The sequence below is a fragment of the Triplophysa rosa genome, linkage group LG15 (genome assembly GCF_024868665.1).
Source record: "Triplophysa rosa linkage group LG15, Trosa_1v2, whole genome shotgun sequence".
In the NCBI taxonomy this organism is placed as follows: Eukaryota; Metazoa; Chordata; class Actinopteri; order Cypriniformes; family Nemacheilidae; genus Triplophysa; species Triplophysa rosa.
The window spans coordinates 5562801-5587831 of record NC_079904.1 but is presented as its reverse complement, the minus strand read 5'-3'; the positions used below and the strand labels follow the sequence as shown (position 1 = coordinate 5587831).

General features: G+C 40.1%; 2 protein-coding genes across 6 annotated transcripts in view; one reads left to right on the top strand and one right to left on the bottom strand.

Annotated features, from left to right (window-relative positions):
* The window catches only part of hivep2a (HIVEP zinc finger 2a), a 65439-nt gene extending 52917 nt beyond the window's left edge, over window positions 1-12522 (bottom strand). Inside the window, exons 1-2 of one of the 4 annotated variants that reach the window (XM_057352348.1) lie at window positions 12241-12522; window positions 8975-9047 (exon numbers count right to left, since the gene is read on the bottom strand). The gene's annotated coding sequence lies outside the window, so the exon portion shown is untranslated. Of the gene's footprint in view, window positions 1-8974; window positions 9048-9502; window positions 9755-12240 lie in introns of those variants that run through there. The other 3 variants (XM_057352349.1, XM_057352347.1, XM_057352344.1) reach the window with 3 other exon arrangements.
* A 9756-nt stretch (window positions 12523-22278) lies between these two features.
* The window catches only part of aig1 (androgen-induced 1 (H. sapiens)), a 36799-nt gene continuing 34046 nt past the window's right edge, over window positions 22279-25031 (top strand). The window contains exon 1 of one of the 2 annotated variants that reach the window (XM_057352072.1): window positions 22279-22716. In XM_057352072.1, coding sequence (XP_057208055.1) covers window positions 22375-22716 — 342 coding nt within the window. In that variant the 5' untranslated portion in view covers window positions 22279-22374. The remainder of the gene's footprint in view (window positions 22717-25031) is intronic. The other variant, XM_057352071.1, reaches the window with a different exon arrangement.

The following is a 25031-nucleotide window of genomic DNA, read 5'->3' as shown; positions in this document are numbered from 1 at the left end:
GAAGAACGAATTTGGATGAACACACCGCAGTGACTTATGGCACTTCAAACGGGTCATTCGATGCATCCTTGATATCAAGAACACATCCGAGTACTTTCATGCGTTCCCTGTTCTTGTGTTCTTGAGTATTGGAACCGGACTTTGACGGTTATTGATGACATAGAGCGAGAACACGAGGACACAAGACCGCTGAAGAACGCATATTGAGAAACGGCCACCATCTACGTGATAGTAATACTGTATATTTATTGCTCACTTCTCATACTTTATTGCTCATTACTCACTACTAAAGTTTAAATTGTCCAAAACCTAATGAACGTGAACGTGAAGTGACTGTCATTTCCATGTACCTGCTCTTTGCTTTTATCATCACTTTTAAATATGAGTAAAAGTGACTTAGCGAAGTGTACTTCCAAGCCAGTGATACATAGAGCTGTACTACACCTGTAATCACCTTTCATATACGGGGAGAACAAAGAGCTTTAATATGTGTCTCTGCTCGCATGCCGTGATTAAACTTTGGCTTCTATTAATCCCAGAAGTGAATTGGAGCAAGGGAAGGATTTAGCAGGCCATTCATCATAAGAGACTGTGAAGTTGGCAGTTTTAATAAAAAACATTCATAGTGGCCTATTGGGAGTCCGAGAACTACAAGAAACTACAGTATTACAGTTTATTAAAAAAAAAGAAACACTGCTAAACATATGAAATGCTGGCAATAAATATAAAGATTCCAATCATCAGGGATGACAAATAAACATAACCCACCACATGTAGTGTGCATCCAAAACTGAATCTCTTTTGTTCTTTCTCATGCAACTCTTAATTAACGCCAAATGAACAACAGAGCTCGACCAATGCAGGTTGTAAATATCCATTACTGATGTCTAGGGATCAGGGTTGCTAATATCTAATATGATTCCGACATGATATAATTTATTCATTCTCATAATTCGGGCTATTAATTTAACACATTCATTTGGTTAATTAATTAAAATTTATTTAGCATTTTAACACGCATCTTATTGTGATCAAACACAGCTGGACGGAGCGCAAAATAATGTAACACAATGCAGGATTTATAAAGCAATTGAACTACATTTAGCTGGCAATCTTTTTTACATTCTAAATCTAACTTTTGGTAATGTCTATTGAATCATTCATGCCTTTAAATTTGGGGACTCTGCTATTAAATATTAATATATGAAATGTATCTTATTCACTACTTTGTATATCAAGTAACTTTAATGCTTCCAATCAATCCAAAGCCCTATAAACAATATTCACAAAAAACATTTGAAAACAGAAGATGTAAATTAAAATCTTCTGATAATTGTCAGGGACAATTGGCCAAAAGCAGATATAGGCCCTAAATTACTCAAAATTAAAATTTCTGTAAATGAATCTTCCTTACTGATACAGTATATCTGTCTATACAGACCGATACTGCTGACGACATCAAACTCTGTTGACCTAACAAAAACCAAAGCAGTTAGTTTTACATAATTACTTCTGTATCCACACACGTGCTATTGTTTGTTTACTGACCCACAAAGTCCAAACATCTCACAGCACCGTTTGACCGCATCTCGAGTTGGAGACCAGCGCTAATTATTCACAAGCACCCTTCCTGATGGAAGGAAAGCCGAGTGTCATCCGCCACTCATTCGAGTCAACAGAGAGACACGGTCTGTCCAGCCCGTGCTCTGTTAGATAAGCTCTTCGATGTACTGCTATCAAGTGTGAAGGGCAGCTGCTGAGGAACAGCGTGGGACCGCTAATGACAGAATGTTGGATTAATGACCTGGGAAGATGAGCCAACAGGCCAGTGTCTGAGATGCTCCGTTCCCGGCAGGGCACTTATGGTGCGGGCAGGGGGCTGGCCTGCCCCCTTTATTTCCCTCATCACTGGCCAAATCATCCATATGCAAGATCGCTGGATGACAGATAACAAAGTAGGGATTACCTGTTTCATACCGCACAAAACAGATGATACATGATGCCTTTATATGTGTAGGTCACCTTAGCCCTAATCAAATATATTTCAAGGGGGTAGGCAAGAAAAATGAAACATACGCTGGGAAAACCGATGATTGAGTGATGTGCCAGTGCTAAAATACGATTCCACAAATAACTCCTGCACAGCAAATTTACTGAAATCTTTCCTCGTCTCACCGATACACCGATTGCAACATACCACACCCATCTGCCCCCCCCCCACACTCGCACCCTAAGCCGTCGTAGCGAGAGCGGGGCGAGAGCAGCTCTCTTTTGGCATGCGGGTGGCACGTGGGTGTGATGAATATGAACGGGGGGGTGCTACTTTTGCTCAGTGCTCAACGCAGCTGCACAAACTCTGCCAACCAATCCTACCAGGCTCGGCTCACCACCTGTTCTCAAAGCACCACAGAAAGAGAGAGAGGGAAACAGAGCTCTCCTTGAATAACCCCAATAAGGCTTTCCTATTTTCTCCAGCTTTCTGACAAATGATTGCCAAAAATGTCACTCAGTCGAGTCAATTATTAGCTAGTAATAGGATACAAGGAATATGTGATGACCAACAAAAACTGGGACTAAAGACAAGACATGGGAAAGCATTGGTTTTAGCAATCTGAGACCATGAAAGAAACTAAGTAGTGTAAAATTACACATTAAAAAACGTTTGCCTCTCTATTGCCATCTCTGTTTGAAATGTAAAATTACAGGTTACTTGACGAGTCAAATGATGTTAAATGGAAATCTGAGCAAATTATAATTCTTTATTAGAAGTTAACCCTTGGTAATCTGACAAGAAGACAAGCTTGAACACATTTTTTTAACCAAAAAAAGTTACAGTTTGCAGATTAAAGAAAGCCTTGTTTATTTAGGCTGGATCTCATTCTCCAATTGGGGGAGAAGTTAACAAGTTAACATATTCTTGCCTTCAAAATGCATTCATCTTAAAAGTGTCTTAAAAGCACAAAGATTGAGTTGGGTCACCCAAAAAATGGACAAAAAATAAACGTATTTGAATATGTATATTTAGGTGTGCCACTGCTTTAAAAAAAAATAAGAGTTTAAAGACACTTTCAGAGGGTATTACTGTGCAAACAGTCATATAAAAATGAATAAACAATAAATTAACATGCATCACACCTAAAATTAGATTTCAATCATATAAAGAGACAATAAATGCACTTGATATTCTGTACCTTCCAGCTATTCAAAATATTATATTAATTATTTGTTAATTAATTAAAATATTATATCATTATATTAATCATTAAAAATTCGTAAATGTACTAAATATTTTTTGCCAGCTTTGGTAATGTTCAGCATGTTCTCTTTTTTCACATCTATAGATACGTAAACTAAACAGATCGGTTGTTGGACAACTGTTACTTTATAGTCTCAAAATAAAGTCTTTATAGTCTACTTTAAGTCTCACTGCTCCGGGTGTACGTGTGTTCACCACTTGCTGTGCGTGTGTTCACTACTCTCTGGATGGGTTAAATGCAGAGGTCACATTTCGGGTATGGGTCACCATACTTGACAAATAGGTCACTTCACTTCACTTCACTTCAAACTTGTCAAGTTGTTAGTTTCTGGTGCTCTTTTACATCCACCTGGTAATCTGCATACCGGGTATTAGTAATGTCATGATGTTAGTAGCCTAATCTAATGATGTGGATTTTCATGCAAATTAGCAATGCATTCTGTGGCTCATCTGCAGATGCCATGTTGATAACACTGGAAGATATAGATTAGGCCTCTCCTGAGCTGATTAAAAAAGAGGATTAGGTTAAAGAGGCACCACATGAGCGCCTCTTTGTCCACACATGACACGGCACACATCCGGAGAGAGATAACAGTGCACGGTGAGCCTGTGAGATACGCATCACCAGAACCATAGTTTTACTATGCTCCAGCCATAAACGTGTCCGCAGCGCCGCTGTGATGCAACACCACACCGTCGCTGTCTGGCCTTATCGTGCCTTCTTCAGCTGAGCGCCCACACACATGTGCCATTGCATGTGGCAACTGAGTGGGCAAGAAAACTATGGGCCCGGCTTGATTTTGACACCCATCCAGCACACATCCCTCCACCTCTGCACAGCTTCGCGCATGCAACAGGAAGCGTGCTCCGCTGCAACCGTGCAACTTTTGGATGGTGTACGATTTGCACTAGCAGAGAGAAGGAAATGAAATCAGGGTGCATTTCGGCTCTTCGCCTGCAGCGTGCGGCGCGATGCGTAGGAGAGCAGGGACAGTTCCTGCTCGCGTTCGCCCTGCTTTCCATGTGCTTTGCCTACGGACACACGTCGCTCGACTCAGCCTGGCTACAGGAAGAGCGCATGCTTGTTGTCCGATTCTAGACTATTCAAATGCAATGCTCTGTTATCTGGAAGTGACACGAGGAAAAATTGGAACAGCTGAGGGGTCGTGCTGCACTGAATCTACTGTACACCCTGGTGCTGTACGCTGTTATTTAGCCCATTTTCACTCACACACGATGTGTCCAACAAAACACTGCGCTAAAAAAACGTCCAGCGTGTCTACATGCGTGGCTGCCCATGAGAGAATATGGTTTAGGTGAATGAGAATGCATGTGTGTGCGCATTTCCGTGTGTCTTTGTATAACTGTACGTGTGCGTGGGTGGCTGGGTGGGGGCTCTAGTTCTGATCAGATGAAACACCTGCACCTACTATTGTTCTGCTTGCGAAAGATGAGACCGGTTTTGGTCCCTGTGTGCTTCATTTTTCTGTGTGTGTGTGTGTGTGTGTGGAAACCTTCACTTTCATCTTGCCCACCCCATACATTGTCAACTTTGCTCTTGCCTACGGCGGCCAATTAGTCAGAAAAAAAGCTCATGTTCTTTAGAAATGTTTGATTGATCGGGAGCATCAAGGGTCTAGCAGCAGAATAAATGCTTAATGTATTGAATCAATACAGATAGGAGATGGAGGGACATTACTGTCTAAAAACACAATCTGAGCCCACTGGTTCTAAACGCACAAACAGGCCGTTCCCCTGCATTTCCAAAACGGTTATCTCCTCTCCATTCCTACTCACGCATGCTGCTTCCTGTTTTTTATTCTTGTTCTCCCTTTAATACATTTTCTCCATCCATCTGATTCCATCAAGGACAAAGCACACTTCTGATAGGTTCCCATAGTAACAGAGTATGTTTCTGCTTTAGGGGGCTTTCGTGCATTGTCTCCGACGGGGATCGCACAAAAGCATCGGGCTGACCGACAGCTCTCGTTTCCTTCAACCTCAAGACCTGGAATACCTGCGTGTAAATAGTCAGTCATCACAGCATTGTATATTAGAGAGGTCGCGCTCGACCAGTGAGCTATAAGCTCCGTGAGCATGATACATGCAAGCATTTGTATAATCATCAAGCCTAGTGTTTTTGCTGATGTTGGTCGGTTATACTAACCGCCTACTCCACTTAAGAGCTAATGGACGACTAAATGCATCAAGAAAGGATTTAAGTGATATCAGATGGCATAAAGGAACCATAAACAGGTAGTGCATTTGAGTAAAGTATGTCGTAATACCTGCCCACGACGTCTGAGATGGAGTTTGACTCTTGTTAACAATGCACATAAAAGCGCCCTTTAAAGTCCCAGTGAAATTTAAAATGACGATTCTTTTTTTTCATGAAATATTGCAGCGTTTAATAGCTTATCAATGTGGGTCATTTTCTTTTTAAAATTCATGTACCCTCATAATCTTCAGTTAAAATCTGAAAATGCAGTTTCGCCCTGAAATGACGTAAAGTAGTCCCTCAATAGGGTAAAAAGTGTCATGCACTATGAGGAAAAACACTTACATACACAACAGGGTAATGTCTTATCTATGACCATTTTCTGAACTGTAATCCATAACAAAATCCCCCAATTGCCACATTTGACTATAAAACACTGACAGCTGCACAAATGATTTATGCTTTCCGTATTAGTCATAATAAAAGTGCTGACTTTCTGGATTCATTTCAAGTCGAGAGAATGATGTCACCATCCATGTTCACATTGGTCAAAAGTTAATCTGGTAAAATTGGACGTAATTTTTTTTCACATCAGCAGTTTTTTTTCCAGAATGTTTCAGTGTTATTTTCTCAACGTCATTTGAGCAACACATGCTTAACGCTTGCCAGTTACCTCCTTCCTGGCAGCAAAGGCTGACATGGCAATAATGACCTGAAACATCAGACAACATTACATCACGAGACACCAGGGACACTTTCTCAACGTCTGCCATGTGATCAAACGCATTGTGCACTTCCTGTTTGCGCTGCTGTTGAACATGACACCTCAAAACAAACAATGGATTATTTCTGATCATTAGTGTAAGTCTGCCAGAGCAAAATATTTGTCAGCGGAAGCTGTTAGGCTAATGGAACTAGCCTGCTAATACAAACATTGGCAAGTAGGGGTGACCCAAGCGCCAGGGAGCTGATTCAATCTTTTAGATCAACAATGATTTATTTTAAGATTTGGTCTACCCCAGTCTTCAATATTGGGTTACACCTTTGTTACTGCGCATAACACAGTTAGAAAAAAATAAGGCAATTGCAAGAATATGTTTGCAATAAAAAAAATCTTTCATAGGCCTTACCTAAAAACTAAAATAATATTTCAAATTCCAAAATTTAACATATATCAAGATAGGTTACCAGGTTGCATTTTCGAGCACAAATCTATCAAAAAACAAATCTTCCCAGTTCAAAAGCGGAAACAGTTTTTCAACACGCAGAAACACATAGGGATGTGATATGAATTCTGACCTGTCAAACACAGTGATGCCTGTCAAAGTTCCTCTTAAGACCTTTGTCATTTTCACCCACATGTGACCTGGAGTGCTCAAATAGGATTGTCAATGACCTTTTGACCTCTTCATACCCACACGCTGCCCAGAGTAGACGAAGATAAACGCATATGCCACTGAGCTAACTGTCATAAAGGTGCATGTCAGTTTTCAATTACCACAGCGTAGGATAGCTAAAGGGCACCATTTGTACTTTACTGTCACTTTAAATCAGTAAACAGCATCACAACATTCTCAGCCAATGAGAAATAAGACAGTGATCTAACTCCTCATTCTGTATTCCATGTCAAAATCAATCGCAAACTATAAATATTAGCTGCTCAACGCTACCTGAATTTTACAAGGAAAAGGTAAACATAAAAGTTCAGTGGCTTGCCTGTTCCGTCACCTCAAGCAACCTGTGCTTGCTTTACTGGATTGCTTCAGGCACAGATCAACATTTGCCACCCACAATATTCCAGTCCAGACGGACACAACACTTCGCACACTAACCGTGGCCCAGTTGTAACCACTCCACATCGACAAACAGACACACCATGATAGACAGGACAGCACCACACTCTAAATCAACCAAAACACATTCAATCTAGTTTCATACTTTTATACAATCTACTCTGTGTGGCTGGTGTTGTTGATCCACTGGCGGACTTGTGCGGTGTCTGATGCTTATCAGCACTTCATGCTTATTTTTTACCACGGGTACAGTGCGCACCACATACAGCCACAAACAGCTCTTTGTACGTTGAGCATATGGTTGAGGGAGACGGAGAGAAAGAAAAACAGAAGAGACTGGTCTACATAAAGACTGACGACTGGGACGTATATGCGCTGTACATTTACAATTACATTACAATTACAATTTACATTACAAAACGACTTACATTGTATTATACTATTCATTTGGTCGTGCTATGCCCTGGGATCAAACCCATGACCTTGGTATTGCTAGCGCCATGCTCTAACCACTGAGCCACAGGGCATGCGCTGGCCCGAAGTTAACGTCCGGTCTGTTTGGTTAAAATATAACCATTTATTTTATATTTAATTTATATTAATATGAATCCATATTACTATTTTATGGTATATTAATTGTATTAGATAAATTTAAAATTACTCAACAGTTATAGATTGTTTTTATTTACAGAGGTCTACCGAGGTTTGGCCCGCATAATATTTATTTTTGTTGTTGCCGCTGAAACAGTCTATAGGAAATACTAACTCAGCGAATGATTTCTATAGAGTTTGACATTAGCATGCTAACAGCTAACATCGAAGCTAACAGCAAAATACTCTCATAACCAATAAAACACACTGTTCACAAAAACATAAAAGTACATTCTTATAAGATTTTATTTATACTTATCAGTATTAAATAAAATGCCTTTGGAATTAATAGTTTGTTCACCATCTTGAATTTATTTTTACATTGAGCTTGGCGCAATGCATTCTGGGATTGCCTTCTCTGTAAGGGATATTGCCATGCTACCTTGGAATTGGACCGAAGTTAGGTATCACAATAAAGGCAACACCTACGATAGCTTAAAACTGTCACCGGAGGCCGCTCACTAGGTTTTGAAACAGCAATATGATGAAAATAACTGTAGGCCCACCTCACAAACCAACAAACGATGCACACACTGCAGACGGCTATATTCTATGTAAAACCGATTAGAAAGTTATTTTTACTTTTACTATTTTCACTTCCTCTTTCCTTTAGTCCCACTAATTCTTGTTCTTTGTTATCTCGACCTCAGCCTGAACAAAGTTGACTATGAGTTAATCAGAAGTGACGGAAAATAATGAGAACGGTGAAATACTTCCCAAAACAGTCCGTTACAATGATATTCATCATTCTTATAATGAATAATTAGTCCAACTTAATTACCTGCTCATTAAATATGCAGGCTTATTAACAAAGCACGGAAACCGCGGTTTAAAAAAGGTGTGATGGGTACCGAGATACGCCATCAATTGTAAAAACACAAAAGCCAAACTACCGCCCTGTGTACATTTCTGCAAACCGATCAGTACTGGTTTCCTGGGATGCTTTGACAAATACATAGAAACCGATGACGTCACTGTTTCACAAACTTCAGCATGAGTATGCCTGTGCTGGGGTGTAGTGTAATGTACAATGTACACAACATATCTCAAACATACCTCACCTAAGATTCTTCGTATGACAGTCCTGGGAATGGGAATTTAATCCAGGTACACACCTTCCTCACACACCCTGTACAGAAACAGAAAAAAATTGTCATTAAGAATGCATGCTAAACTAGTTTTATCATAGCACACGTACAGCAAAAAAGTAAACTTTACTATTCATTTATGCAGCGATATTAATTCATTTATTATAGAAGCATCTTGTGCACAAGTAACTAATCCACACCAGGCAAGTATCTGTATTTAATAACCACACCGTATCGGCAAAGGTACATCAGCGAGTTGACAAACTTGTTCCTGCTGTAAGCCAATACTGTAAATGAGTCCAACATCAGTCAGACCCTCTAATCCAAAGCCTGACAGCCCACTGTCGCTTCACCCAAACTCACTAAAGACTTAAACCAAGCAGCAAATCAACATTAAACAGAACCAGTCTAAATATAACTAGCATTTCATTTCTTTTGCTTTCGTTCTCATTTCTTCCCTCTCCTCTACCTCTCTCTGCCCCGGCCAGATGCCCACCTGACAATGCATCCTACAGATCCCCGGGGTCTCCAAACCTCCTTCCTCTCTGGCGTATCAGTGGCGCAAGCCCGTACGATCACCATTTACTCACGTTCCGTGTGACAAGCTATTTCCTTGCCACTGTCTGCAAGCGTTCTCTTTCGCTCTCTCTCTCTCTCTCTCTCTCTCTCTCTCTCCCTCCTCCCTCCCCTCCCTCTCTCTCTCACACTCTCTTTGGTTGCTCCCACTCCTGCCACCTTCACTCGCTCAGAGAAAGGAGCAGCGCGAAAGAGCGAAAAAAACGATCAGGTTTCTTTGGCATATGCTGAAACGCTCCGATTGGCCGGATGGACCGAAGGGGGCGTTGGCAACTGCGAAGGCACACAGGCAATGGCTGTAGGCAGAGAACAGGCATTAAAATAGTTCTCGCCTTGCCCTGCTGCAGCGGAATCGAAAGAAACGAGCAGGAGAGCAAGACTAGCTCTTTTTCAAAGCAGGAAGGAGGGGAGGCCGTGAGTATTTCCTGTTGTGCAGCTGAAGCGAGCGAGGACGTCACACGCAGCGTTCGCACTCTGGCGGGGTGTCAACACAGACGCCGGTTCAACTTGACAACTCTCAAGGCGGCCTTAGCATTACACCACGCCAGCATCCTGACATGTACCTAGTTCTATTTAACACTATCTTGTACGTAAGGGAGATAATAATGTTGGCATACAAGTGCATTATGGATTATTGAATACTACCTTGAAAAGGTGAGCCACACTGTATGTGCATATGTGTGTGCGCATCAGCAATTGTTTGGGTGTATCGCAGAATCAAAGAGCCAAACCATTACAAGTGCATCCACCGATTTCACTCAGATCTCAGATGTTCCTCGATAAGGAATCAGCCTCTTGGCGGACACTTGTACACGGCCAGCCCAGATCGCTATCTTCTGTCCTAACCTTGCATTCTTGTCAAGAAATCCAATTATGTAACTTGAGGCAACAGGTGGAGAAGCACAGCCCAGATGCAGGCCTCTGTTCTTGTGACATTCCTGTCAGCGGCTATAGACCTCAAGCATTTCCTTCTAGATCAAATCCTTCCCCTCACAATGCACACGCAAAAACAACAGAGGCTTGCTGCACAATTTAGCATTTAACCACAACTGGTGCACGGCAATTTAAGGGGCAACACCACCATTTTGGATTAGGTAGCATGCAGAATGCAAAAGTACATAACCATCATAGTATACTACTAGGTTCAGCTCACTTTTTACTGAAGGTCAATCGAATGCTACAGTACATGCTTTTGTACCAAAACATGCTACAAACAGACAGATTTTCCAAAGTCATATGAGAACCTTGAGGAATTCCTTACCACAAAGCACCTACAGATCATTTATCTACAAATAAAATCAAATGAGAAACAAATTACTTTAAAGCCAGTGTCTGCATTAGCCTGGTTTGGACTGGAGTATTGGCTTGCACAACAAACACTTTCCATCAGAAGAATTTGAACCCTCTAAATATACTTCCCTCATTCCACAAACATATTTGTGTATGTTGGCATTACAGAATATAAGCCACTTCTAAAACTGAATCTGGTAAAATGTGAACCTACAGTGTTAACATACAAGTCAGTTTACCTTGAAAAACAACTTTCCATGAGAAACAATTGCAAACAAATTGCAGGAAAGCCTAGATGTGTCAAAGCTCAAAAAAGAATCAATTTGATTGATTTTGCTGTGGAAAAAATGCGTAAAGACATTTGTCAAACCTCCAACTCTGTCCGTTGCCTCTTGATGGATAGAACTCAGGTGATGGAAAACAAAATTATGTTTATGTATCATATGTCAGTGTCAGGAAGAGATACTGCGGGTGTGTTTATGCATTGCATTGGACATATATATCAAGCCAGAGTAAGGAGCACGGCTCATCTGTTTGGCATAGTCAAATAAACTAATTTGCCTGATGGATTGTAAATACTTGGCTGCACCCTTGACCCTGCTCTACTGCTGTGCTGTACATAATGTTACATAATGCCAGTGTCTATGCTAACCTGCACACATATCATATAGTATCCGTTTAAAAACTAAGAATGGAAAAACAACAGTTTTGCTTGACATTGGAAAAAAGATGAGAGATTTATATACGTGCAAAAAAAAGCATAACTTTTCATGCAATTTCCGTGGAGGAACAGATGGTGATTCTTAAAATAACACCAATATAAAGCAGAAAACAAAAAAAAGGTCCATCACAACATCAGTGCTGTAATTCATTTGAGGAACCATTTAACTTGAGCAACAATCGACCGTCGAGTGTCTCCCTGAGAGGGGCCCTTCGCTGACTGAGACCGCGTCATGGAACATTCCCGGAACGAGCCAAAGCACCGCCCACCTCCTCTCATGCTCACACACACACACATATACACGCGCACGGGCACTGTGTACATGAACATACAAATCACAACATTACACAGGACGCCGATAAACCCAACAGTCCACAACAACCAAAACGACACTGCCCCTTTAACGGGCGACCATCTTAATATTTACGACACAGTCGCTTTCCGTGTAGAGCTATATTTCGTTTTCTCGCACCTGCCGCGCAAATTCCTCAGGATATTACGCAATCTTCACTATCTGCAATCAAGAAAACTGGGCATTCCCCATACATCCCAGTAAGTGGAGGAGACCCGGCCGCAACGCGGTTACGCATAATTGAGCGTTAAAAAGAGTGTCAGTCCTTCTGATAAACAAACGATCGCTTACTTACCGGTTCAAATCCGCCCACAACATTCCATACGAATGTCAACCTCCTTGTGTAAACGCCAGTATCGCTTCCTGCTCAGACCGGATACAAAGCGTAACATTAATTCGAATTGTGAATTATTCTAACAACAATTCGCGATAAAAATGTTCAAAAGCCAGATGTTAGAGTCGAATCATATATGCGCCTTTGCTTCAGGAAGAGATGAAAGTGAGTAAGTCCGCTTCGGCTGGGGCTTCGCGACCGGCGGGAGGGGGACAGACAGGGTTATTCCTAGCGCCGCTTCCCAGAATAGAAAAGCAGCGTGAGCGCATGAGTGAGGAGGAGAGGAAGGAGTAGCTGGCGTTCGCGTGCGCGTGTGTCAGTGTGATTGTGACGTCATTGGATCCCCCAGCGCGCGTCCCGGAGTGAGGTGCAATCCGTGGAGCTGCAGAGGGGGGAGGGAGTGGGGTTGACCGAGACAACCCGCCCGGCCTCTTCCTAGTCTTGATAGGACGAGGGAACTCCCTTGGCGAAATTTCCTCCGAGCGGGTGCGCGGCTGCGCGCAACTGCAAACCGCGACAGATGTTGAGAGTTGCCTGGATTTGATGGATCGGGTCGTTGCGTGAACGCGCCGTGACATTAGGTCTGCTTGACTTGTAAATCATACCAGAGTAGTGGAGTAAGACATCATTTTGAAATAGCGTTTCATAATGTCAGAGCAGTATTACGTTATTATTTATCTGTCCTGAGATGGACCTGTAGATAATGCCCATCGGTAATCGTTCGTGGTGTTCTGCACAATGCCTATTTCAGTATTGAATAGTTTCCTCACTGTCTGGATTTTTCTATTTTCTAGAGCAAAAATGTCCCGTTTTCTCTGCCTCCGTTCATGACACTTGTTGGGAAAGTAAAACGGCAGGCAAGCTGCAGAGATATCTTCATTGTCAGTTCTGCATCATTGTTCACGTGTATGTGTTGTTTGCCCCCAGATAAACAATGGTAACCAAAGTAAACACAATTGTTGCATAGTTACAAAGATCCTGTTATTGCTCTGGAGGGCTGCATCTGTTCTGTATTGTGTTAAATTGATTACTGTCCAGGTTACAGTGGCTTATGTTTCCCATAAGGAGCTTGCGATCACATCAACGGTGTCCTGGAGTTCCCGTCACATTGGCAATAGGGAGCTCCTCTATAATCCACAGCTCGGGCATTCCCAAAGAAGCACTGGCATCTGATTCACTCGAGCATAATTGACAGGGCGCACACACATAAATCAGCATTGCCAGACAAGCTAGATATCATAGTCAATGGCACAGTCCCACAGGAAATAAAAAGGAAATGGAAATGTCTGTTCTTGACCCAAAGGGCATGTTTCATCAACATTTATCAAGTCATCTCGTCGCACCGGTTGGCGTTTCGCTGCTGGTGAGAGCTTGCGGAGGCGTCTGAATCTAATACAACATGCAGAGTCATTTGCTCAAGGACACTAAGGGTGTTCCCTGCAGCCCGGAGCTGTTGTCAGTTAATCACCAGCGGGCCGGATAAACACACAGTGCTATTATAAATGTTTGAATGTCATGAATCACACTGCACTCTTGTTTCCCAAAAGCCTATAAGCGATCGCCATTGGGTGTTTCTAAAAGCAAATCAAAACTCCCATGACTGTGATTACTGAAATCTTTATGTCATCCAAGTCCTTTTTTATCATTTACATACTTATGCTTTGCAATAGCCGGACTAGTAGCCTATGTGAGGTTTTTGTTTACATCAGCAAGAAAGAATAAAGGAAGAGCTTTGTGCAACAGCACAAGGTTTGCTCTATGTAACTGAGCTCTTTGCATACAGTACACACACTGCCAAAGTTTGGAAACACTCACTTTATTTATATTATTTCCAACTTTCAGAGTATAAGTAAACTTATCAGAACTGTGGAGTAGCACAACTGTAACTGTGTAAATTATGTTGCAAATAAAAGCATCTAAAATAAATAGCATCTTCAAAGTTGCCACACTTTGACTAGAGTTGGCAACATTGTTCTCTTGAGGTTCTCCCCAAAATGACAATTCCGTCTTCATTTACTCACCAGTTTCATGTACTAAATTACTTCGTTCTGATGAACACAGAGAAAGATATTTGGAAGAATGTTAGCAATTTTAAGTTCTGCAACATCATTGACTACCATAGGAAAAATCAAATGGTAGTCAAAGGTGCCCCAGAACGGTTTGTTTTCCTAAATTCTTCAAAATATCTCATTTTGTGTTCAACAGAACAAAAAATATAAGAAATAAAAAAATTCTACTATGGCGGATGACGTCCCAGAACTGAAAATTGCTGACATTGTTCCAAATATCTTTCTTTGTGTTCAACAGAACAACGAAATTTATACAGGTTTGAAACAACTCAAGGTTGAGAATATGAAGACTAAATTTTCATTTTTGGGTGAACCATCCCTTTAAGATATCACCCTGAAGATCTTTTTAAAGAGTACTGAAGGAGTTCCCATCTATTCATGGCTCTTATTGGCGGTTTTTCTTTATTATTTGGTTCTCCAAGTGACCCATTTCAAAAAATATTTTTTGATAATGTTTTTCTTTTCTAATGAAAGAAATTGATATACACAATTATGCACACACCTTGAGATTTTTAAGATTATTCAGTCAAGCGCTTCTACAAATTTTGACAAGTACATTATGCTTGTGTTTGTAACCAGGAATAAGTCCTGGTATACGGTGTTAAAGCCAACATGAAAGTTAGTTAACTGAAACTATAACTTTAGATTTTGTCTTATTTTTGTCCAATTTAGTCAAATATTTTGTATGTTAAAGTTACGGATCAGTGTTAACAGTTGAACTTTGGAATTGGTGTTGAAAGTTAGAATGAACATAATTTAATATAGATATTAAAGTAATTCAAGTCAATAATACAAATTTTGCACCTGAAATCTTAACTATTATTGTCTTCAGTTGCATTCTTTGTGTGTCAAAAGCAAGACTTGATAGCATTGGATTTCCTCCTGATTTTTGAAGATTTTGACTGATGCCCACTTCTCTTTGCACTTCCATATCTAAAAGATCTCACATAGACATAAGCTATATGACATACAGGAATATAGCCTTAGGCTGTATCTCATTCTCTGGTGTAAAACTGGCTCGACCACAGTCATCTCGCTGATTCAAAGAGAGTTTTACCCCCCAAAATCCGCAGCCATTGCGCAGCTTTCACGTCCCTGCGATTAACCTCAGCAACACGTCACTGTCAGGAATCCCAGAGTTTTCTTTTCTCCCCTTTCCAGGAAATTACATAAGAACATGTTACAGTAGACAAAGGTCAGTTTGTCTCCACGATAAGGCAGGGCACTAATGTGGCATGACGGTGAATCTTCATCAAACGACTCCTTTCATCTCATGTACCTGAAGCTGTAAAACCGCCATGTAAAACTGACAAAAGTCTGACAAGCTGACACGCCTAAAGGCTCAGAGTTAATTACTTTTCAAATACGTTGTCCTTTGTTGGATCTGCTGACTATAAAAGAGTTTGCCGCTGTTAGTCATTTATTTGCAGGAATGTTTTCTAAATTACTTTTTGATTAATCACATGTTATAAATTAATCTGTTGAAAGAACATCATCTGAATGTTGCATCTGAAAACATTTAAAATGATCTATTTCAGTTTCTCTGGTTTGAGGCCTTAAGACCTCTGGTGGTTGACAATGATATTGCACTTTGCCATTGACCACAATTGGGCAGATTGCCATAATCAACTTTTTTACTATTATTGTTATTTTTTTAATTGCATTTTGCATTGGCTTGATTACTAATTGTTTACAACTAATACAATCCTTGTGTAAGTATTACACTAACTCATGATGCTGCACATGAGCTGTGTAACTTTTTTGTGCACATTAGGTTCATTGTCTTTGGTCAAACACAAAAATCGTATCAACGCAAATTTTTCGCCATGCAGTGCCTCAATTCCCAAAAGAAAATACATGTCATTTTTCAAGACCCCAGAGCACACAGGGGCCTCTGCAAAAAGACGGTTTTCCATGTTTTAATGATGATTATGGACTTCTCCATCCCGTGAGACTGAAGTACCGCTTGAAGTTGCCAACTGACACAAAGTGATAAAACATTGAGGCCTGGCAGTGCGCAGGTTTTCCACGGTGGACTTGGTACTCAATGGTTCTGTGCTAATTTTTTCTCACAGATGAGATGGGCCGTCACATTCTCACGATCAGAAAGATTGTTTGGACAATTCTAGGTTATGATTATTTTAACAATCACTTTGTAGTTAAAGGAAGCACTTTTAACCCAAACTTACAGTACAAAAATAGCTCCAGGTCAGGGTCAGCTGTGCTTAGGGCCTAAAAAAGAATTGTGGTCCCAAGAAGAACTGCAATTTTTGCAAGGATTTGTTTATCAACAGACAACCAATTGTAGACTATAGAAGCTTTGCCTTATTCATTTTTAACATGCTTTATACAGTCACAGAAACTTTTGCAGATTTTATTTTGAAGGTCTGAGTGAAACATTAACAATAGAAAGTCCAATCAATATTATTGCCATCATAAATAACAGAATGTTAAAGGGATAGTTCACACAATAATGACATTATTTATTCACCCTCATGTCATTCTAAACCTGTATGACTTTCTTTCTTCTGAAGAATTTTGGTAACCAAACATCACCAACTTTGACCCAATGAATTCCATTGTATGGAAAAAAAAAGAGAAATTTCCCAAAATATCTACTTTTGTGTTTCACGGAAGAAAGAGTCATATACGCAGGTGAATAAATTATGACAGATTTTTTATTTTTGAGTGAACTATCCCTTTAACCCAAGGATGAATATACAGTACATTGTGAAATCCTGAAATCGGACTATCCTGGATTAATTACTAACCCCAGGAAAAGCATAAACTATGTGAAACAGACATTCATTAAAAATACTTTGCATATCTTAAAGTCTTAACAAAAGACAACCCACTCTAATACTGATAGAAATCTAAAATTCTGCAACCACTCTTGGCTGAACATCAAAATAATTATATTACGTGTTAAACACTTATCTGTGCAACTCTGGAAATAATACAACATGAGATTCTTTTTTACAAAATTGCATATCCTTCCAAAGACAACTTCAAATTTAATTAAAAAGCTTAATAATTTATTTACACTTCTTTTTAATTGATCAAAACATAGATTAGCTGAACACTCTTATAACTTATATGATTGGTTCAGGACCTAAAGTAAGACATTTATTACATTTACATTTATTCATTTAGCAGACGCTTTTTATCCAAAGCGACTTACAAGTTGGGTAAACAATGGAAGCAATTGGATCAGCATTAGGACAACAAAAAGCATAAGTGCAATAAAACACTACAGTGTACTGAGCTAAGTTTTTTAAGATTTTTTTTTAATATATAGATAGAGTAGAAAAGATATAGAAGTCAGAAATGATCAGTCAGGTGTTGACGGAAGAGGTGTGTTTTCAGCCGATTCTTAAAGATGGCTGCAGAATATGCTGATCTTGTAGCAGCAGGCAGATCATTCCACAAATGTGGAACCGATCCAGAGAAGGTTCGTAAGAGCGATTTTTTTACCTTTTTGGGATGGCACTACAATGGCACCACAAGACGTCGTTCGTTTGCAGAGCGTAGGGATCTGGCGGGTACATAAATCTGCATTAGCGAGTGAAGGTAAGGGGGTGCCAAATCAGTGGTGGTCTTGTAGGCCAGGAGCAGAGTCTTGAATTTGATGCGAGCGACTAAGGAGCCAATGTAACTTAATGAAGAGAGGGGTGACGTGTGCTCTCTTCGTTTCATTGAAGACCACTCTTGCTGCTGCATTCTGGATCATCTGTAGAGGTTTTGTTGTGCAAGCAGGAAGTCCAGCTAGTAGCGCATTGCAATAGTCCAGTCTGGACAGAACAAGAGCCTGGACTAGGACCTGCGTAGGATATGAAAGGTCTAATTTTCCTGATATTGTAGAGGATGAATCTACAGGAATGAGTGGTGCTGGCAACCTGATCTGTGAAGTTTAGCTGATCATCGATCACCACTCCCAGGTTTCTGGCCGTTCTGGAAGATGTGATGGTTGATGAGCCCAGTTGAATGGAGAAGTTGTGATGGATCCTAGGGTGGGACGGGATTACAAGCAGTTCTGTTTTTGCAAGGTTCAGCTGCAAGTGATGGTCCTTCATCCAGATCAATATGTTGCTCAGGCATGCTGAAATGCATGCAGAAACAGTAGGATCGTCAGGCTGAAATCACAGGTGGAGTTGTGTATCATCCGCATAGAAGTGATAGGAAAAGCCATGTTTTCGAATGACAGAGCCAAGGGATGTCATGTATACCGAAAAGAGCAACGGCCCAAGCACTGAGCCCTGAGGCACCCCTATATACCAGGATACTCTAAATGACCTACCTGAGATGTAAGACCTGAACCATTGTAGCACCATTCCAGAGACACCCATAGCCTTGAGGGTCGACAGGAGGATGTGGTGGTTAACGGTGTCAAAGGCGGCAGATAGATCCAGTAGGATGAATACAGATGAGTTCGAGGCAGCTCTTGCCAGTCTCAGGGCTTCAATGACAGAGAGCAACGCAGTCTCAGTGGAATGACCGCTCTTGAAACCTGACTGGTTGCTGTCCAGGAGGTTGTTCTGCGTGAGAAAGGAGGAGAGCTGGTTACATACAACACGCTCAAGAGTTTTGGCAATGAAGGGGAGGAGAGATATCGGTCTGTAGTTATCTAACAGTGCAGGATTAAGAGTGTCAAGACCCAATGAAAACAGAGAAAAAACAGTAATTTCCATGTTCAATAGCATCTGTGTGTTATTATTGCTCATTATTGTGTTTGTCAAGCTCTTGGGCTGTCAAGGTGCATGTTTGCATTTTCACTTTCTTTATGTCCACAGCAGTGCAAGTTAAATGTTTACACACCTCTTCAAACCACCTTCCTTTTCACACCTCTCCATTAGACGCACAATACCACACACACGTAATGCTTTAAACATGTTTGTCCATGCTATATATAATTATATAGAACATTTTATGTATTTATAGATCAATTTAGAATGTATTTTACATACTTTTTTGGGGGGGCGTCTTTTGTTCACATAGAGAGTAGACAGGAGAACCGGGATGACAGAGAGGGTCCGACTCAAACTCGGGTCCCTGTGAGCCAACGGCTCATATGTCTGTCTGACTGACCACTACACCACAGCTCCGACGCATTTTACTTACCATATCATTTATTACTTGTCACAATGATGAAATGTAGGCAGAGTAAACAAAACTCAAATTTCAAGCCGACAAAAACAATTACTGTACTGTTTATCCCCACCACATGCATTGTTCAATCTTGGTCAAATGAGCCAGGAGAGAATTGAAATGAGACAGAATGCATACCTGAGGTGGGGCGTTTTTTTCTTGTATGTAATGTTATGTACTGTAAAAAAGGTACAACATCAAATGTTATATATAAAGCATATTTGTAAAGGCAATGTACCAGACATATATGTGTGTGAAACAGACTATTCAGCATCTTTGCAAAAATCCTATAATCTGTGTTGACGTGCTTTGATTAACCATAGGACAGTATCAAATTTAAATCCGGAGACAATTGTAATTAATTAATAATATTCGCTCATTATCTGCTGGTATTAAAGTGTGAGGTGTCATCTAATTGACAGATCCAGGACAAAGGTAAGCACAAGGTTGGGGTGAGCGAGCAGACGTGTGTGTTCTCTGTCTTCATTAGATTGATTGGGTTGACTTTGATGTCTGCGGACCCAAACATCAATGCCCACTGTGTTTGGGTCCATGGCATGATGTTGTTGTTAACAAACAGCATCTTAATGAGGCCCAATGGGCTATTTAAAGCTGCTACAGTGCACTCCAGTAACTTTATTTATGTATACATTAATGCATCTCAACCTACGTACATGGAATCTGGCTGCAGATCTGGACAGAGATCGATAAGGGAGAAGGGATTAGAATGACTTGCCCCCACACACAACTCCAACCATGGTGATAAATGTATCCAAAAGTCAGATATATTGCTCCATGCTGTGTCTGTGGACTGCATTAAAATTTGTGGTTTAGGGTTTTAAACTGTCTTTTCAAATGTGGTTGAATAATGGTCACCATCACACATTTTATTGGCCATATGCTAGGCTGTGAATGTTTTTAAGTTAACAGAAAATTGAAACAGACATATAGAAAGTAGAGCAGGCCAGCCACACAAGCCACAAGTGCACAACCTCAGTCAGACAGTCACTGTTTTTCTACAGCGTTCACTGAGGCTTTATTATTTATCATTCAATGTTCATTTATTATACACAGGTTTGGTTTTAAATCACTTATGTAACTTATAAATATATCTAGGAAGCATGAGTTTTAAACAGCAGGGCTACCTAGATGGATTTTCAAGAATTTGACATTTGACACTGCATGATATCAATAAACGCATTGTACCGAGATCTAGAATCACACACTTGGACTGAAAGCTAAGCCAGTTTGGGGCCAACAGAACAAGATGAAGTTTTGGTGGGCACACTCATCTAGAGCTTCATGCGCATCTCGCTGAAGTGCACTTACTGTGAACAATTCTACCTCTGCTTTGGAAACTCTTGCACGCTCCCCACAGCTTACCGCAAGCTGCGGAGCACTCGTGCACTCTGGAAGACCCCATTAAACCCCACAGTAGGTGAAGGGCCTGCGCAGCAGTTTGCTTATATTTGCCTTACATTTTCTCATTGTGCTTATTTGACAGGCTTGGGTTGAGTTAGATAAATAGGTTTTGAATGTTTCATGGAAAAAAGAACACACATCTCCCATACTTGTTTTAAACACATCAGCGACCTGATGTATTTAACAGCAATAACATGTTGGTTAAAAGTACATTTTACATAATGTGGCATATAAATGGCAAGTTAAAATATACAAGCCATCAGTTTCATTACACCGTTTGAAATGCAATGGATACATCTTTGTATAATATGCATAATATAAAAAAATGTAAAGTCAAACTGGCCCATCCAAAGTTGCCCTTAAGTGGAGGCGGGCGTAGTTCTTTCATCCTCATTTCTAATAGCTAGGTTCTGGGAAGCATTTGTCTGCCTGTGGCCAGGGATTTTCCACTGTAAACCTCTTTGGCTGGCTTGTTGTATCATAATACAGGTTGAACGGGGGCAACATTTTTGTGTGCTACCATCTGTCATCTCTAAAACAGTTATGGATTCAAAATGGGCAATTATAGATTATAGTAATACTGTTTGGAAATGCTTTATTATTTTTTGTTTGTTAAATCTTGCCTCAAAGTTTTAAAATAAAAGTTTAACTGACAGTTTGAAACTATTACAAAAGTAGCCAATAATTTGAGTAAAAACATGTTGATAAGATGATTTTATCAAATGTATTATTTACAATATTGTACTGTACTATATAAGACATTGCTTCTCTTTCGATCTGAGATGCATTTTTCATTATCTTTTACTTTTTTGCTTATTTGGATGATTATGTTTTGTTTAATAACAAGTAACAAGTTCCTTTCTTAACTTTTGCTCCTTTTTTCTGGGCAATCACATTTACATGTGATTTGATGTTTTATAACTTTGTAAGCAAGACTAGGTCTTGTACATTATAAAGATTGCCTTTCAAAAATAGGCAAGGCAAGTTTATTTATATAGGACATTTCATACACAGGGTAATTCGAAGTGCTTTACATAAAATGACTGACAAAGGAAAAATAAAATACATAATGCATGAGACATCTTTTAAAAGTAGATGATTTAAAATTACAAATACAACTTTAGAATTTAAAAGAAAATAAAACTGAAATAAAATTGATTTAAAATGTGCGTATATATAAAAAGAATAAAATCAAAAGAAAAGAAAATTGAAAATAAAAGTGCAGTTGATATAAACATTTATATAAACATAAAATGTAAATATAAAAAGTTTAAATAGGAGTATTACAAAATAACCTTGTACATACACATGACATTCAATTTTGCACTAAATTTGGCATACTAGTCCAAATGTATCAAATTATGGCGTAATCCATAAGAACCCACTTATGCTAATCAGCATTTTTCCACGACGAGCATGCGCCACACTGTAATATGCGCGCAGCCGTGCACAAGCTGTGATGCTTGTTACTATGGCAACAAGTTACAACCTCCCAACTCACTGTCTCTGCTCTCTCGCGCACATCCGTCGCCACTGTCAACATCTCGCACGGTTCCGCGCGACCCACTGCTCCTCCCCACCACCGCCACGCGGCTTTAATAACAGCATCCCTCTGTCAACAGGATATTTCCTGAGACGGAAATACGACGGGGGAAGGAAAATGGCGCTCATCCCATCTCAGATCCTAAGAGTAGCGATACTCCTGTCTTATTTTTCCATCCTCTGCAATTACAAAGCCATAGACATGCCCGCGCATCAAACATACGGCGGTAGCTGGAAGTTTCTAACGTTCATTGATTTGGTAAGTGCGTTGTGCATCGTTGCCATGCAGTGCCTGTTTGTACGAGCGCATCACTGTGGTACCTCGCCATAATGCATTATATAGACAGACCCCTGTTATGGTGAAATACGTCAGGTTTTCACAAACAGGAGTGCAAACGCCAACACATAAACGTCATAGGGATCATTAAATGTTAATCATATGACGTGGTGTCTTTTTAATCTCTAACGGTGATGTAATGCTTTCCATACCTCACACCCTCATTAATAATTAATCTTATTACAAAGGGGTTGAGCTGAATTACGAGCAGTTCTCAGAACAATTAGAAGGACGAATTGACAGTTTCTCATATGCGTTCTGGAATCGTAAGGGTCCAGTCTGTTAGAGTGAATGCAGGTCATTTTAGGCGCCAGCATCTGTACGCACGCACATACGAATCAACTGTTAGTACAGTCTGAGAGCCAATGACTCATGTTTTCCACATAAACGGCCCGTTTTCTCCCCTTTTTGAACAATGATTTTAATAGCAATAATAGAGAATGCAAAACAGCAATAAAAGTTGTTTTGTTACACCCCACATGTGTTCCAGGGCACTGTTAATTTCTAGGCTTGGAATAAATGATATGCCCAGTTTTAGATGTTTCAAATGCTTTGTTTCATATCATAAACAGAATAACAAAGTTATTCAAATTTCCCATGTGTGTGTTTTTTACCTTGGAAATGCTTGGGTGGTAAATGTAGAACTAAATTTTGATACTGAAGAACACGTTTGTGCACATTTAATATTGATAAACATAACTTGAGTGCCTCACCAAAACCAAAGACATAATATGGAAGTGATTGTTTCATTTGTGCTGCTTTGCATAATATTGTAATGATTAATTATGACAGCATCGAGAGACCTCAGACATCAGTTAACAGCGCCGCTATAATGAACCTGGATGGTTCCTGTTAGGGGAGAGACACTGTGAAACTATTATTAGAACATCCGATAAACGCATGTCATGTTCACAGAGTCTTGATCGTCTCAGCTTGGTACAAGAATTGCGGGTATGTCTGGATCAAACATTCACGGATCTCATGATGGATCTACTCACAGCATTGTTAAATGTATCAACACTCTAAGTAACTACCATTGTGTTGACTTCTCTTACTGTGCCGCTTTGATTTCACCCATTTATGTTTTCATCAGACTTTATTCATTATTAAATACAGGGGCTCAGATTTGGGTTTCCATTCACAATAGAAGGCACCTGGCACGGAGTTAAGCTCTCAGTGTCCTACATAAAGCGCCTGGTCAAGTGTGGCTGAAGCTTTCAGTGATGTGACATTGAGATACTCAGGGTTTCATTAGCAGAGATGCACAGGTATCATTACTGTGATGAAAGGTAGTTATGAGAAGGTGCTATGTTGTACTTTTTGTGGGAGCAGATATTGTTATACTATGCTTTATTTTACAAAAGATAGTCAAAAGGCATCATCTCTTTCAAAATGTCTATAGTAAACTATCAGTGTTTAGATGCAAGTACTCGATTGTAGTCAAAACCTTCCAAGCCTCAAGCGAGCGATTCATTAGATTTCATGGAAACTTGAGTCTCGGTCCAGGAATCATTGTGGTTATTTATAAGAACAAAATAAGCCTTTGTATAGCTAATAAATGATTTTATGCCTTTAATGGCTTCATGACCATGTACTCAGGTTTTTTTAACGTGTTCAGTTGCTCCCCGGGCGCTGCAGTGATAGCTGCCCACTGCTCCGGGTGTACGTGTGTTCACGACTTGCTGTGCGTGTGTTCACTACTCTCTGGATGGGTTAAATGCAGAGGTCACATTTCGGGTATGGGTCACCATATCTGACTAATAGGTCACTTTCACTTAATATGAGGAAAGGATGTGCATCCTTTTTTAGCTCAGCTAACGCAAAGATCAAAAGCACTAGCCAGGTAGAGTACGAAAAATAGATCGTTTTGGGAAAATGGGTTTAAAATAAAAGATGGATTTGGACAAATCGAACATTTACGTTTGGCACTGAGAGCTTGTGAGATCTGGGGTGGGCTGTTCTTCTGTCTTAAGAGACCAGGAAACAGATCTAGGACCTAGGAGAGATAATGAGGAATGAAATATTAAAGAGTGTATTAATGGAAGACATTTTTGCATGTTGGATATCTATGGTGGAGGTCTAATAAAGAAACCCTAATAATTCCATAATGTTCCGTCGTAAATTAATGTCAAAGCAATCTCTTATCATGACTGCCCACTAATGGAGGGGGCTTTCAAAAGACCTATTATCTAAAGACAGGGGAAGGGCTGTGTTTTAAAATATTCTAATGTCAGTTT